This window comes from Xiphophorus couchianus, chromosome 23 (genome assembly GCF_001444195.1).
Source record: "Xiphophorus couchianus chromosome 23, X_couchianus-1.0, whole genome shotgun sequence".
Lineage (NCBI taxonomy): Eukaryota > Metazoa > Chordata > Actinopteri > Cyprinodontiformes > Poeciliidae > Xiphophorus > Xiphophorus couchianus.
In genome coordinates this window covers 16043377-16061002 of record NC_040250.1, presented here as the reverse complement: position 1 = coordinate 16061002, position 17626 = coordinate 16043377, and the positions used below count along the sequence as shown (strand labels likewise).

Here is a 17626-nt window from a genome sequence, read left to right as displayed (position 1 = left end):
AAATCATATTTCCTTCCCTTGAGAAACTCACACTCCAATCTTGGACATCACAGAGGATTCTGTGTGGATTTTATTTTCCACTGAAAGGAAAATCCAAGCTGAAGGAGAAACGTCTGATTAGATGAATATCAGCACAAGGTTGGACAGATTGAATAGTTACAATGATCAGGGAGGAAAGGGTAAACAACGACTGGTGATAAACGCTGAAGGTCATTTCTCCTCTCGTTGCTTAACCTTATTGTTCCATGCATTGACTGGAGATGATTTTCTTTTCACCATTAGTTTTGCTCTTTGAAAAGGATTTTACTAAAAATCTGAGAATTTGTTTTGTCTGTATATACGGTTTATATGGTGTAAGAGGAGCTTCAGGATGGGGGAGGGAGCATTTGTGTTTCTGGCTCTGCAATGCAGGGGCTCTGGGAGAATTATGAGCAGAGCAGCTACGTCATGCAGTTAAAGACACAGAGCATGCCCAGTACAGACCCGTTGACACAAACAAGCATGCTTCTGCTCTGGTTGCACCGTTTCTCCTTTTGTTCAGTGCTCAGCTTTTACTTCCATTCACATCACATTCATTTAGCTTAGGTATTGCTCTTATTTTTGGCCATGTTTTTTTTTTTTTTTTTTTTTACTCACTGCTTCTTTTAACACTGTCGCCGTAAAACTTTCCAGCACTTTTAACACGTTCCACCCTTCTCCTCCTCCTCCTCCTCCTCTTCTGTCTTTGCCCCCCGTCATCCCCCAAACTCTTATCTCTGTTCTCCCCAGAAGTAAGTGAGGCGACGGCCACCCTCGGGCCCGGCACCATGGGCTTGAGCACCCGCTACAGCCCCCAGTTCACCCTGCAGCACGTCCCCGACTACCGCCAGAACGTCTACATCCCCGGGAGCACGGCCACCCTCACCTCCAACCCTCAGCAGCAGCAGGCTACGGCCCAGCAGGCCACGCAGCAGGCGCTGCCTCCGCCTCAGGCCTCGGCACAGGCTGAGCCTCCAAAGGCCGCCCAGACCCCCGCCTCCAAGAAGAAGTCCACCAAGAAGGAGAAGAAGTAGATGCTGGTGGAGAGGAGGTGGAGGCATGATGAAGTGATGAGAAACCCAACCCCCCATGCCCCACCATTAGGTATCTGCTGTCACATGGACGCTGTTGGTGGTTCTTTGAAGATTTTCTCCAAGAATCCAAATGTGCTGGAGGTTTTAGTGTTACTAACCCATGTTGTGCTTAAAGGTCTAGTATTGTTCATGTAATCTTTGTGGGTAGATATTTTTTGGCTGGGTATGGGGGGTTGCTGTTGGTCCCCCCCCCCATTATTTTCTTTAAATGAAAAAAAAAAAAATTAATGGACAAAGAGATTCAGTGTAGAAAACCTTGCTGGAATGACAAGGCTACACACAGCGATGTATTCAGAGATGAAAAGTTAATGTCTTTCATGTTGGATTTATTGTGCACTTTCCGAAAGTGGAAAGCCGGCTATTGTAAAGTTTGCTAGTTGCCATTCATTATATTCCTCTGTAGGGCCAGCCGTAAAGCATAAGGCTGCTGTTTGACAGGTATTACAGACTCTTCTGCATGCTCATTAAGGTTCAAACCACATATGCTAGTTTAGAGTTGCAAACTATGCATTGCAAAAGCAAAGAGAGGAACATTCTGAATCCTTGTTCCTCCCTCCAATCGCAGGTCAACGTAATGCACATGTAGTGTTTACTTGACAGAAAACGAGAATAACTTTTGTAATCATAGTTTTAAGGGAAAAAAAAAAGATATAAGAATTTAATCTTCTGATATTTTCTATGATCTGAGCATGCACCCGCAGTTGAAGGGAGGGGTTGGCAGAGGACTGTGGTGAAGGCATGGCACGTACTCAGATTTATCCTGGTTACCTGTATAAAACCTCAGGACGAGTACAGACATGTCCTGCTGCCCTCTCCCCCCCCCCTTGCGCCCAGCTAGTGTCCTTCCCTCACCCCCAATTTGAGCCAAACTATGAGAAATGCACTGTTCATATGCTGAAGAAGAAACCGAGTTGAGGTTGTAATCACTTCAATCTTTAGGGAAACATGTAGATGTGGTAAACTTAAGTGCTTAGGAGTTTCTAGACACTTTGTAAGCCTCTAGGGCACTTTCTTGAGGTGCTGAAAAGAAATTTCTTGATGTGTTTTCTTTCCTTTTTTTTTCCTTTTGGGATATATTGATTCAATAGCATAAAAGGGGTTTGTTTTAAGATACTTTGCCATATATCTGTCTGTCAGGATAAAACTGCATGAAAAAGAGGGCAGCTCGCAGGCTGGGTCAAAGGGGAGCAAAAGGGGATCGGTGGGAGCTAAACCGATCGAGGTGGGGTACAACCTACAACCTTTGGCTCTGCCCACTGAATGTACAGAGGAACCAATGCTGGCCTGCCCGCCCTTTTTAATTTTCTCCAATGCACTGACCCTGATAGAGGTCAACAGAGCCAAGCACAGTCAAACCTGTTGGTGAGGAGACGCCCCTCTGGGGCATCTTCTCCACTTTTGAAATCAGTGGCAAACACGACCCTCTCCGCCTCTCACCTGTCTGCGTCCGCTCCCCCCTCGTTCTGCGAGGCTCCCACCCCGCTGTAAATAAACACGAGTCCAGTTGATGGTATGAGCCAAGTATTTGTACAGCAGGGACCTTCTCCAACTGTCCCCTCTCAACAAGGCGCGGCTTACTACTTGAATGTGTTTGCATTTTGTTTTTCAAGAAAAATAAAAACCACAGCTTAAAAAAAACAAAAAACAACAAAAAAAAAAACCACAAAAAATTTATCAACAATAATCAAAACGTTTGACATGTTCTTCAACAGTTTGTGTTGCAATGTAGTAACTGAGCACCATTGAAGCCAACTAACTCTTCAGTGTAAATAAATGACTTAAAGATAACTTTAGATGAGTAAAAAACAAAGTGACACACGTAGACTAGTTAACTTGTGGTATGTGTTGCGCATATTTTTGTGTTTATTTTCCTCTTTACTACCCTTTATCACCCTGTAAAGAAATGAGACAAAAAAAAATATGGAAGTCTTTCTATCCTTCTGTAACCTCTTAATGTTACTTTGCGGTGATTTTTCTCTTGTGCATTTGTGAAATAATGCCTCTCATTCTCTTTCTGTCCATATGAACAAATGATTATAAATATTATATATGTGTAAGTCCGTCCGCTGCTGAATTAATACTACTCTATCCTGCTGTATTATCTTTCTTATAAAATGCTTTGCCCTCTCCCCACGCTACAACCCTGTGTTACTCTCTTATTTTTATGCTAATATTTATATTTCTGTTTTATTTTCTCTTGGACACTGACATTTCAAATAAAAGAAATCATTTGAAAAACCTTACATGTACGCTGCTTGTTTTAATTCTGTTTACAGTAAATATAGATTAACAAATTCAAAGTAGGATTTGTTAATCCTACTGTGACATTTTACAGCTTTAACATACAACAGTGCAGGCAAGTAACTCTATGAATCTGTTTTTATGATTTTATGAACGATAAAAACCAAAATGAGAGGGTTTAATGCAACTTAACCAAGCTTGTGTGAAACATTTACTTACTAAAAACTAACAGCTTGTAAAGAAACTGAATATGAACCACTAAATCCAAAAGGAAAATGTAGAAGCACAGAACAAAGTGTCTGGATGTCTTATAATAGCTGTAATCATGAAAGTGTAGAGTTCTTGGATTGCCTTTTGGGCTTCTTAATGTTAATTTATCATTATTCCATTTTATCTGTTGCTTTCACTCTGTGACCCAGAGTGTCTCACATAAAGACAAATAGTCATTTTCGGCTATCTTTAAGTGATACCGCAGTGCTGTGGGCACCACAAAAGATTTCTCCACCACATTCTAAGTCCCATTTTGCTCATTCATCAAATTCTCAAATCATTTTAATGGTAAAAAAAAAGTTTCTTTTTCCCTATTTTTGGGAAATTAGTGACATGTTATTTTTATTCATGTAAAAATCAGAAGACCAAACAGAGATCATAGCAGTCAGCACTCAGGCTCTTTGTGCCCTTCACAACCTATAAATAGCCAATGATACATTGCTGAGCATAACAAAAGGAGCAGCCTGCAACATGCTGCTGCAGATGTTCAGGGGGGATAAAAGAAAAGACCAAGCTGCTGGAGGGACGGCGGTGACCGGTATTGTTCATTAAAAAGGCATGACGCCCAATTCAGTGGTGAATAATGTATTTTTTCTAGACTGAGTTTCATGAACACCTGTAAAAGCACAGCTGTGAAACATCTGCCTGCCTGAAGAAATAAAATCGTCAGTTTTTGACTGACAGGCTCATTCTTCATTTGAGCCTGTAGTTTCTCCAGCACCAGTCACTACAGACTCACAAACCCAAAATGGCTGACTCCATTTACCCCCTACCCCTAGATGTATTACAGGGTTGCCATGGCAACTGTCAGCCCCAGCAACTCTATGCTCTTCACCACAAGTCTTCATTACTGATCCCAGAAGTGGCCATCACTGGCTGCTGCTCCAGGCCACAAAAAGGCAAACATGTTCACCCATTAGTCAAACCTGGCAACCCAGGGAGACTTATGCAGGAAACATGGAGGAGAACTTCCCCACACACAGGCACAAGTCCGATGAGTCAGAGACAATAAAGCAGTGTGGGCTTGTCTCAGTTTCATTCACTGGAGATCTGTAGTACGGGAGCTGATCTAAATCTGGGCAACAATCGAAGGAAACTAAAGAAGTATTCTCATAGGGGAATAATGCGTGGACTATTAGCACATAGAGTTACTATGTCAGCTGATGTTTGTCATCCTGTGACTCACAGAGGCTCCCGGTGTCCCCGTGGGTCACCCATTTCCCCTGGAGGAGACGGCAGAATGAGGAGATTGTTCTGGCGTTGCCCCCTTTTGTGCCCCACCACCATAGCTCACTCAATTAAGCACATTCTTGTTCATTAGACACAGACCAATATACTGTAAAGGCCTTCGAAAGTAGTGAAGTTATAGCAAAGAAGAGGAGCTTCAGACTGGATGTAGACAATGACCTCTCTGTGTTTTACAATATCAGTCAGACAGGACGGACACAAAGCAGAACGGTGGAGATCTTCCCTTCCTTTATAATGGAAAGGAAGCTGAGAAACATGCTTTGTAGTAATACGAGTCACAAATAGTCAACACGCAAAGAAAGAAAAAAATAAGGATGAAACTAACTTTAAATTGAATTTATAATAATTTGTCTTACAATAGTTGCACAAGAACAGTTCACAAGTTTCACTGTGAAATAAGAAAACATCATTGACACATGATGATTGGATGCTAGATTTCGACCATAAACTTAGTCAGAAAGTCTGGAAAACAGCTAAGTAAGCATTTACACTTCCTTAAACAGGAACTTGCTCACATTCCGCAGACATGAGTCACAAAAAGTTGGAAGCACCTTTAATAAAAAAAAAGAGGAGCAGATTTTACAAAAAGCTGATGTTCATTTTTTCCATAGTACTAAAGCAAAAATGAAAGTTTCAGTATCTGAGCTTGGAATAAGAAAACATTATGTAATGCGAGGAGGTCATATTGGTTCCGCTGAAAGGAAAGAAATCAGGATGTGACGCTTTTGGCTGCTAGTGGCGGGAGAGGAAGCGAGTTTCCCGCGTGTTTTTTTTTTAACCCTTCAGAGGTGAGGCAAAAGGAAGGAGTGCTCCCACATTCCCCATCCTCCACCACTGGTTTCCTCTCTCCTTCCTTCCCTGATCGCCCCCCCTGCCTTCCTCCAGTCTCCTCCTTCCTCCCATCCTGCAGCTGTCTCTGTGTCCACATGTTGGAGGACAGAGCACTGCTCTGTGAATATGCACTGGTGGAAACACAAAGACCAGTTTACCCGTGGACTTTAGCACTGAAACTGAATGACACCCTCTTTAAAGATTTATTTTGTCAAAAGAATGTGATTTTTGCCAGTGCATAGTCTGAAAATATGTTGTTCTTTTGATGTCACAATAAAAAATAATTAAGGGAAAGGGAGAGGAATAAAAAACTCAGCCAACTCTAAAAATACTCCCTGACGGTCCTCTGCAGAATCAAGCGTCAAATATCCTGCTCTGATTAAGAATGAACACATGCTGCCCTCATGCTTGTATCCTTTCCAGGACTCTTCAGATCTTACCAAACACTCTAAAGTTACCAGACCTCAAGCCCTGTTTCCATAAAGTCTGTTTTTGTTTATCATTTCTGCTGAGAGGAATGCGCCCATCAGGCTCAGATAATAAAGAGGCCAGACAGGCAGAGGAGCGAGGAAGAGCACCGAAGCACCGAAGCCTGAACGTTGCTACGGCTAACGCTACCCTGATTTAAAGAGACACAGTAATGTGCTGGCTGCTGGCTCGGCTGAATCGCAGAGATGGAGCTGTAGCAATGTGGAAAAAGAGCACAATGCGTCCTTTGAATGCTGAAAACTCTTTTTTAGTCTCTTGATCTGAAAGGACCCTTCTCTCTTCTGTCTCTCCCCGCGTCTCCTTTGCCAAGTGCTCTCGGGGCCTGTTTTCTCAGCTGGGAGGATGGAAGTCAGACAGGGGAAAAAGAGGGGGGCTATTGGGGAGACAGGAATGAAGCAAGGAATGATAAGCTGAGGGATGAAGAAAGGGGCGAATTTAGACAACTAAATAGACAGGGTTAACTGATTCATTGACAAGTAGCAAGAGGAGAGCGGAACTACATCCAGAGCAACAATTAGTGGCAATAAAATCATGTGAACTATTCAAGGAATCATGAATAAATCTGAGTTGTACCATAAATATTTGTGTTTTCAGGAGATTCAGAACAATCCATCTGGTGTAAAGTGGGCTGAGGGTGTCCCTCACCCCCACCTTGCATCCAACACACATAAAATAACAACATACCAGCATAACCCCAATCCCACCACACACATCATACACCCCCCATTTAAGCAGCCCACAGCTCTCACACAAATGCAGCTGCCACACCCCCCACAGCAGCACGCACCATCTAATCCACTGCCTCCACCGCTGCTGTTGTCATAGTTACGGAAAATTCCAGATTTCAGATGCGGGAATTAGCAGGAAGCTGCGAGGAAGCTGTCAACCAAAATGTGTGACAAAGAAGCCTTAAAGACAGGGGGGCTGGGGGAGGAGTTGTGTTCATGTGAACGATTTGGCATCAAAGATTAGATGTTCTGTAACATGTACTAGATGCTGCACATGCCAGGGCTTTAACTGAGAAAGCAACTGTGTGTTAAAGTGTTAGTGTGTTCATGTTACCAAAGGTCTGTGAACACCAGGCCCCTCAGACATGGAGGCACTGACACAGGCACATGCCGACAGCTCCACGCCATGCTGACAGGTGTTGCTGCGGAAATGGTGCAGCTGTTGCTTGGATATTTCGAGCTAATAAGCCCGGACCATCAAACAGCTCTCCATTTCCCCTCCCCATCCCTCAGCTCTGAGCCAACACACCCCAGACTGGAATCAGAAAGAAAAAGTGCAAACTCAAACTGGGAGCCCGTTTGCTTAAGAACAAACCAAAAACTCTTCTCCCATTGCTGTTATAAAAATGACTGCTTTGCCTAAAAAAAGAGGTTTCACTTCATAGAGTATTAAAAACTGACACATCAGTCCATCACAAAAGACAAAGGGATTGGTAGATCTGTTTTGAAATGTTTACTTGCATGTCGTCATATGAGCTTCACCAAAGGAAAAGTCAGCAAAAGTAGAGATAGGTCAGACCTCAAATTAAAATTCATTTATCAGCTGGAGTAAGATCACAATTTATTCATTTAAAAATACAATTGAAGAATAAATAAACAAATCATTGGCATTGGTCGTTATGGAGTCCTGAAATAAGAGCATTACTATATCTTGATTTGAATTCTTGCTTCTCTTCGTTGGAGCAAAGTAAAAGTATCAGTCTGAAAAATATATTGACTATCTAGCATTTCCTATAAAAATAAAAACAAATCTGTTGCTGTGAAAACGTGCTCAGTCTATGTATTTTGAAGAAACAGCTTTAGTTTTATTTTTCTAGTCCTGTCAGGTATCCAGGTGAACTCAGGTGTCTGTGGTCGTTTACCACCTACACACCCTTTTCACAAATAAAAGCTTTGTTGTACATCTGACTTTTCCTAATCTGTATTGTCTTACGCTTTTTCTAGCAAACCTAAAATAAGTGATAAAGAGTAAGTCAGCCTTGTAAAAACCAGTCCCCAGACGGACTTTGCTTATTACAGAACGCCTGACTATTGGGAAAAAAACAAAAAAAATACACATATAGCAGTACTTTCTTTGGAGAAGAAATACTCAAGAGAAATTATAAAGGCAATAGCAGCTACAACTTCAAATAAGCAATAACTGGAGGATAGTAGGAACTTTCTAGTGAGAATATTTCTAACTTTGAGCGCTCACAACTGAGAAACAGTCACGTTGATGCATAAACTGGCAAAGCAATCAGATGAGTTGTTGAAATTATTGGGGCTGAAATAAAAAAAGACAATCAAGGTTATTGTGTGTGTAGTCCAGTCTAAAGTTTGTGATACAAGGTTCAATATCATGTTGGTATCTGTTCATTTAAAAATCATTTAAGGATTAAAAATGATATACAATGGATAAAAGAGAAAATTATGAAAGATAAATGGAAAAATTTGCTCTTTAAAATGCTACAATGCAATCTTTAAAGTATATCAATTTGTCTTCCTTTGAAAATTGTAAAAAAAAATTGTTCACAATTGTTAAAAACAATATGGCTACAAGCGGACTTTGAAGTCAAGATCAGTTTTATGTATGTTCCTTGAATTGCACCGTTATTCTGATCATGACTATTCTTGTAATTCTACAACATTCCTGTAGCATGACCCTAATCCTCCATCATACAGAAGGGATGATTGATATAAAAGTCACGTTTTGAAAATATTGGATGTCATTTGTCGTTTTTTTCTTAGAAAAGAAAGCAAGAAAAAAGTATTAAAACCTGGTATGAAAAAAAAAAGCAATTTTATTCTTAAGCCATATCGCTCTGCCCTACTCAGATCCTATCCATAATACTGCAACTATATTTCACCTGATGGTTAATTATATGGATAGTGGATGCTACTTACACCCATTTCAATTGCATTGAATTAAAATGAAGACATACACCTTTTTTCAGGGTCAGTTTTGCCTGTGTGCCAGCAGACAGAAATGTCAAACATCTGTGGAATGCACAGATTTCCAGCCACATCGTAAATCCTCAGTGAAGATGACTTGTAGCAGTCAGACACACAACAGGAAGTCGTGAGAAAGTTGCATATTTGTTAAACACTGGGGGATAATAATCTGGATTTTAAGACATGAACTTAACCGAGGGGAACGTGGGAATATTTCAGGGGCTGCAGCTCATGTTCTGACAGTGATTTGAAAATCAGCAGTGTGGATGAGACACCAGGGACTCTGCTGAATGCTGAGAGCTCGGGGACAGGTGTTAAAGCCATCAGCAGGATGGTCGTTTCCTGGTCTGCAGGAAATGAACTCAAATGCAAGAACGCATATAAAAATGCAAATGCTGATAAAAAAAAAAAGAGGTATCTATAAACCCAGATCAGAGATGTAAACCTGTGCCTTTTGATCCAGTACAGTCAAATCTGTTCACTCTTATTTGGAAACCTGCTTGGATCACCAATCTCTTGTTTGCATCAGTGTGTTTATCTTGTAGGGAAAACAGCCCTTTAAGATGATTCATTATAAACACTGCAGAATGGTTTAAGGGAAAATGAGGAGAGATTTGAGTGGAAAAAGCAGCTCCAGTGCCCTAGTTTACTGTTCTCATGGTACACCGCCCCTCCCTCCCTCCACCTCTCTCTCTCTCTCTCTTTGTTCTCTCCCTCCCTTCTTGCTTTCTTTACTCTGCATTTTTGTCAGTGCACAAATCTAATTTGCTTCATAAAATCCTTTTATTTTATCCCCTCTTATTACATGTTCCTGCTTCCACTCCATTGCCTGTCTTTTGTTAAGCCAAATAACAGAGACTCCTGCTCCAGATAGCAGTGTGGTCTGGCAGTCTGTCTTGCTGACCCCACCGTCCATTCCTCCCTCCTTCTTTTCCTACTCTTCCAGTGACCTCTCTGCATTTGCATCCGAGGAGCCAGTGGACATCGCAGTGTGTCGCACTCGTCTGTCTGTGTCCATAAAGATCAAATATTCATGTGCCCGCTTCTTGCCGCGGCGCCTCGCCATGCAACAGCAGATGAAGTCGGCTGGCGAAAGACTCAGTTTCCATGGCAACCCCCACCATCCATTTCCATCCCTCCTCTCTCGCCTTTGTTGGGCAGCACAGGGAGGGGCGACCGATACCTCCCTGGAAACAAGTCGCGAGCAGACGAGGGATCTTGGCATCACAGAGAGTAGATCACCAGGAGATGATGGGACTGCATGTCTTCTGGTTGTTGTTTTTTTTCCTTCCTCCTCTTCGTCGCCTCTTTGTCTCCCCTCTGCACTGCCTGCCCCCCGTCTCACCCACCCAGCACCTTTAAAGCAGCAGCTCTGCAGCGAGACTGTAAGCTGCTTACTATAATGCAGCTAAACAAAGACTTGTAGCATGTCTCGTTCCCCCCCACTTCCCTCCCTGAGTGTCTGAACAAATTGGACCAGGATGCAGCATTCATCCTCTTCTTTGCACTGAGGTGTAACTTCCTTAAAAAAAAATTAAAAAAATCAAATGGAGCTCTTGACCCATCTCTCCTTTATGTTACCAGCACAAAGCTGTGATTCAGAGTGAAAACACCTCCAGCTGGAACTGCCTGGAAATCTCACTTTAGCTGTTGGTCTCTTGCCTGATCTTTTCTTCTCATCACTTCCAATTTGTCATATATTCTGCCTGACTGAGCATCACTGCCCAGTTTTTATTGCCCTTTGTTAGAGACCACCAGCCCTTTTGAGCTGCAGTGATATTATCCCATCTATGTGTGTGTCTTTTTTCATGTGGGTCACTTCCAGTTGTGTCTATACACACTCGTCTTTGTTTTTACTCACTCCTCTGCCACCACCTGAGCCTCCGTTTTACCAGGCAGTCAAACAGAGCCTCTTAAAAATGAAATAAATTCATATATGAAACAGAAGGAAGAGAAAAGTTAAATCCACTAGAACAAAGGGGAAGGGAAATAAAACTACTGGAAACCCAAACACACAGAAATAAGTGTGAGAACAGAGGAGGCAAAGAAAAATACTGATGTTTGACAGCAGCATGTGTGTGTAACCATGGCAACAAAGCAAAGGAGTGACATCATTTTTGTTCTCCAGGTGCTTTGGTATTGTCTTAGTCTTTTTTATGGAGTCTTACTTTACTGTCAGCACTTCAGTTGATGTCAGAAGGAGAGGAAATTTATTTATCTTCATTTTTCTTAGAAATTTTTAAATGTATTTTGAGCCCTAACCCTAGCATCAATTGGAATGTATGTGTAATTGTATTTAAATTATTATTATATCTTTTTATAAGCTGCCGTGAGATGACATTTTTATATTAATAAGCTGAAATGAACAGTATTTTCTCAGACATAAAAAAAGTACAGAAACTAATATTTCTCCTCCCAGGATCACTTTTTTGGATCTAAATCTTGGGTCCAAAAACCTGTGTATATAGAAGACAGAGTTATTGTATATAGAAGACAGAGTTATTGTTCTGGCCTGTGGTCTCCTTCCTGCTGGACGGCCCTAGAAGCCTGTCTGCCCTCTCCTCACCTTATCTCTAATGCTGATCTTATGGAGGAAGCTCTTTTCAGTCGCTTCGGTCTGGGACCTCCTTCTCTTAAGCTATGATCCAAATCTCATGACCATATTTGAGGATCTGAATGTCGACAGACCACTAAATCAAGAGCTTTTACGTTTGCCTCAGCTCTGTGCTTCCTGTGATGATCAAAGCATCGCCTGCAAAACTGCAGATGAAGCCCAAATCAGACTATTCATCTCCTGCTGGATCCTACTATTACCTATTAGTTACTATTTTAATTAGCCAGAAATTACGAGATCATTTATTTTAGGTTTGCTTTAATAAACAACACCAACTGATAACAGGCTAAAATTCAGCACAAAGGTAACAGACTCTGACGTTTTGTCAAAGCTGAGTTCACTTTACCCGAAGAACATTTATCTGTGAGCATTTAATCTCCCAATAATAAAAATGCAAAATTTAAAGATTGAGAAATTTTCTTGTAACTACGTGGTCGACGTTTAAAGAGACAGCATAAAAAAGGGTTCAGGAAAATAATCCATGTTCATCTTTAGGATTGTGAACACGAACGTGTCATTTAAGATTTTTCAGTTTTTCCTTTTTTAACCTTGAAATGTCACTGTGGATACAGTCCTCTTTAAGTGCTGACCCTCCTTAGATGCAGACATTCCTACAAGTCATGTGTCTGCACCACAGATACACCACACCCGAGGAAATCAGACTGTCGCAGACTCTGCTGATGTAGGTCAATTGACTGACATCTTCCTGACCTCCAATGATGTGTGTGGACGTAAATGGTGCAAGAGGGCGGGGCAGGCATATAAACACGCAGATACAAATATTGTAAATTAATTCAAAAGCTCTTTATTTTTATGATCTCTACCACAGTGTAATCAAAATTTAACCCTCTGTGGCGCAGCGTACCATGTGACCGGGCCTGCAAGCACAAACATGTAGCAAATAAAAGAAAGATCTCCTCATGTGGGTCAAAGAGTCGGACTCTTGTGACTTCAGCCTGACTGCTGGAGGAGACACAATAGCTTCAGGGGGATTTCCACATGAACGTTAGCATCATTTCAACTTTGTCCCATCATGCGTTTCTCTCAGTTGCTGTCACCTTCTCTGCCCTAAAACTACATGTGCTTAAAACAAGGACAGAGGAGTGTTGTGATTGTTTCCCCTGAAAGCAAAAACTTATCTACTACAAAATCTACAACTTTTATTATTGTCTCTGCTTAAACTGCAAATATTTTCAGCTACACGGTGTCTGCACACTTTCTGTCTGAGAGTTTCTATTCAGACACTTGCTGCTAAATATAAAATAATAAGAAGTCGGTGGATTGTTTGGGAGTCACATCCACCCAACACCAATAACACAGTGACAACATTAAAGCTGGGGTATTTAACTAATCAATGCCAGGTGGAAGGTCATAGTGCTGTCAATCAACCTTGTGTATGCATTGCTAGATGGAGAAACAAGTTACCATTTTTAGGAAAACCATTTAAATTTTTTTTCCAGTGTGTCTCATACTCATACATAATGACAGTTTTAACAAATGTGGATAACACTTTATTTGATGGGTTGTGAATGAGACTGTCCTGACACGGTCATAAACATGACATAACACCTGTCATGAACATGAGTAAGTCTTTATGAATATTTATGACTGTTGTCAAAAAGTGTCATTCAGTAAATCATGACACTTCTAATACAAAGTTGACATTATTCAAAATGTCTTTGTTATGACAACTTGACATTAACCAAGAAATCATGATCTGACATAAATTTGTTATAAAAGTATTACTGATTAAACTTTAAAGATTATGTAGCTTTATGTTATTAAAGCTAGAAATTAAGCCCGTCTCTTTATGAACTTTCTGCTCTTTCTGACAATCTGCCCTCAAGAAGTCATCACAACAATGTTTCCCATGATGCCATTTACAACGGTTTTTACCAGTGTTGCACTGAGAAGTAATTTGTAGGATGAGCTGCCACTTGAGATTCAAGGGTTTTTCAAAAAAATATGACAGAATCAAAGCAACACTCCAGGTGTGTTTTCTTTGATGAAGAAATAATATTATAATAGGAAGCTTAAAAAATTACTTTGCATAGCATTCCCCCCTTTACCACACCACCAGAATGATTCACAACTCACACAATCAGAATGGTCAAGGACGTTATTGCTTGCTTAGGAAAAGTTGTGTCAGGTTTGTTGCATCTACAATGCTTCTGAGTTTAGTAGTAAACAAGATGTTAGTGCCCACATTATTTGTTTGCTACACATGTAAAGGCTCTATAGGGATCACTGACAGCCTGTGTGATTGTGAGAAAATCAAAGGGCAGCAAAAAGTAACACTATGTGGATAAACATGGCTCTGTAACCTCTGGTGCGTATTGATGGGTGCTGGCCTACCTTTGCTCTTGCTCTTGTGATGATTTAAAACCTACAGTGAGAAAGTGTTCCGTTAATAAGTGGCATGATATCTGAAGATGCTTAAAAAAAATTGAGGTGATTGTTATTTTGAAGGAGCACAGCAAAAATGGTGGAGGTAAAATAAAAATGGCATGTGATATTTCCCAAAGTTTCATCATGCCAGTGAAGGCAGAGAGAAGATCTATTTCCTCCTTTATTTAACCAGTAAGTATCAGAGAAAATAATCCATGGATGGCGAGACAAGCAAAAATACAGGAGAGACTAGAGGAATGTTAACCTATTTAAAGAAAAACGTTTCTCTCTGGATATCAATGTGTAATAAAATAAAGCAAACTTCACAAGAAAAAAGCAGAAAATATAATCCGTTTGAAACTGTTTGTAATTATTCCCAACGTGAGAGACCTACCAGAGGAATATTGATCCTTTGCAACTACCTCACTTAATCATTCGAAGCATTGAACTGAGGGACTGTCTGAAATTGTTTTCTAAAGTTGTTTTGCCAGTTTGGCTTCTGCTTGTTCAAGTCGAGCTAATTTGTCTCAGAACGTAACACACCTGGTCGGGACCCCGAGATGACGGTATTTACAAAAGTTGGAAATAGCTAGCTTAGAAACAGACCCATTCCTCGACCCTCTCCAGGTATGTTCATCAAATTACCGACTTTGCCTGAATTAACAAGATGATTTATGTCACTTTGTCATAAACAGCGTTTCCCCTAACACCGGAGCAGCCTCAAAAACGTACAGAAGACCAGACGCTAACCAGTTTCTTCCGTATATGCTAGGCTACATGACATTGTTTCCATGGTTACTGATAGTTAGACACTTCGCCACAATGCAATATTTGACATCTTTTTTAAAAGTGAAATCAGCTAAATAAAAAGGATATTGGGCTGCCCCGTGTGTGTTTATGACAGTCATTACAATTTAAGTTTTCTTTTTTACGTCCGTCATGGTGGAGCCGAAAGAGTTTCGAAGAGCGTGACGTCACGTGCAAAGGGTCAATACATCAATATGTAATTTTAAAATGTTTTATTCTGCCACCTTGCTATACTCTGAGAACTGTTAATATAACTGTGAAATTACTGAGCCTTTTATAAAAGAAAAAAAAGATCAAAAATAAAATAGAAAAAAATCAATTGAGTGGACAATAAATATCAAAATGTTTCTAATTAGTTGAATCCGACATATATTCCAAGAATAAAACAAAAATCAACTTCTCTTAAAATGTTTTAGACATGCAGTTTATATTTGTAGACTTTGATTTTTCAACCTAAATTTTATAAACAAAATACAACCAATCCAACATGGAAATGAAATGAAAGAAATAAAGTGAAACCTAATGTTCTTCAGGAGCTGCTGGTCCAAAAATAATAGTTCTTTAACCTCACGTGGTTAAAGGTCATATTTTGTCTCTATTTGTGGTCTCCTTCAGAAATATTACAAATCTCACATCTGCTCTCCAATGCTATTTAATGCTGGTGGATGTCTGCAGGTCTGAGGTAGGCATTGCTACACATCAAGGGCAGGAGCGGAGCGTCAGGGGGGTCTGGGAGGGCGTCTTGAATATGACTTCAGGGATCAAACCTTTACCACGTCTGATGAGAGCTGGAGAAGGCGGGCCCTCTCCTGTTGAGTATGATGCAGGATTATATAGAATGGTGCCCCAGTATATTATAAAGTAGGTTACCCCAGTCATTGTTGACTCATGGTTGTTAAAAACTTTACAAGACCGACTGATTTTAGTGACACAGTGAGTGTAAAATATTGAATGAAACGTTTTGCTACATGACTTTCTTTATGTACATTTAACTTTATGACACACAAAATTGCAAGCGGATCGTCCATATTGTCTCCAAGTTTATTCTGGGTAGAGCTTGTCACCAACCGTCCACCAACGTCATCATCAGTCACTTGGCAACAGATGGCAAACTAGTTAGAGCATTTTTACGGACTCGGCGCGCTGCATGCTGGTTCAACGAGGTAAATTGATGGAAGTGTTCAAATGATCCGATCACTATCCGCGGTTCTGAACTGATTTGAATTTGTGTTGTTTCGTCATTAGTGACCAGTAGCCTGATGTTTCTGTTGTTCTCTTGGTTTGTTGTACTTCATGTCAGATGGATTTCAAAATGACATAGTCTCTCTCTGCGGTGGTGAAACTTGTAAGCTCCGCTGTTGCAGGCATGTCTATGTTGTAAAGTTAAATTATCATGAGCTTTATTATTTGGGTATAGAGTCCGGTCATTTGCCCCGCCCCCCGGTCCCACGCTGACTTGTTCCGCTAGGGATCAAAGGCCTCTTCCCAACATGATGTCAGTTGCAGATGCTTGTGCTGACATGCAGGATGTTTTCTCAGCAGAAATATTTTGTTTCAGGGAGTCGTGTGAGCAATGAGGAAACGAAGGACAAAGACATGGAAATTAAATGACAAGCAGAAGACTTTTAAAAGGGCCACACAATTAAGAGAAAATGTTACTGTTTATAGGAATAGTGGAAGCAGCTCAACAACTATAACTAAACCGAGATGGACAGATTCCTGCATGAGTCAGAGAGAAGATTTCTGGGCTTGAATCCTGTTGCTTCAGGGTGACGACCGGTCGCCATGAGACGATGGAGATGTCACTCACAGGTGCAGCGGCACAGCCAATCGGTTGACACTGCTGGTCCCATTTTAATTAATTGTTAATTGTGTGTCACATGGAGGATGTTTTACAAACAACCGAGTAATCTGATCATGTTGAAATCATAAAGATATAACGGCTGATGCAGGAGGACTAAATGGAAAAGATTAAGATGCAGTGGCAGGAGTTTAGCCACTCACTTGTAGGCAAATTCAGTGCAACAACCAATCTACTCATTCAAATTCATTTAATTCAGTTTATATGAATTGAATTATATGAGGCTATATGGTGTATGGACATTCAGTCAGTTATATTCCAATTGGAGAATCGAGATCGTGAGAAGGTTTCTTAAGTGAAGGTTTAATTACAGAGAGGGGTCTCTCATAGACTCCCTTCACACGTTTGACCTGTTATTTAGTATAGGTTAATCAAATCTAAAATGGGGGCAGTAATCAAAAGGAACATTTCTTTTGGTTGGGGCAGGGCCTCCAACATGCAAGTCAAAGGTTTGGAAGAAGCTAATATTTTTTGATAAATGAGTCAAGACAGTCCAAACAAATATCCGGTGCTGTAGTTTCATTTTGTTCTGCCTCACTTAGTGGCAGAACAAATAATCAGAATATTTCATCTGATTCATAAACAATCAGATGAAATAATCACGTTAAGAAGAATCCCTGTGATTCTGTGTTTAAAACAATCAGATTTATTTATAAAAATTCCATGAAGTCATTATTGCTGAGAGCTGAGGATGTGGGTAGCTCAACAGAACTATTACTCCAAGATTGGCAACTGTACTAAAAAAAAAAAAAAGGACTTGAATTACTCTCATTTTGCTCTATTAATAATGAAAAAATGCTGTTACAGCTTGGTGAAACATTTTTAT

General features: G+C 40.6%; 1 protein-coding gene across 50 annotated transcripts in view; it reads left to right on the top strand.

The window, feature by feature from the left end:
• Nucleotides 1-3355, top strand: part of LOC114138950 (protocadherin gamma-C5-like) — a 238954-nt gene extending 235599 nt beyond the window's left edge. For 48 of the 50 annotated variants that reach the window (XM_028008483.1, XM_028008506.1, XM_028008502.1 and 45 more), the window contains one exon: nt 769-3355. In XM_028008483.1, coding sequence (XP_027864284.1) covers nt 769-1052 — 284 coding nt within the window. In that variant the 3' untranslated portion in view covers nt 1053-3355. The remainder of the gene's footprint in view (nt 1-768) is intronic. The other 2 variants (XM_028008469.1, XM_028008499.1) reach the window with 2 other exon arrangements.
• The last annotated feature ends 14271 nt before the right edge of the window (nt 3356-17626 follow it).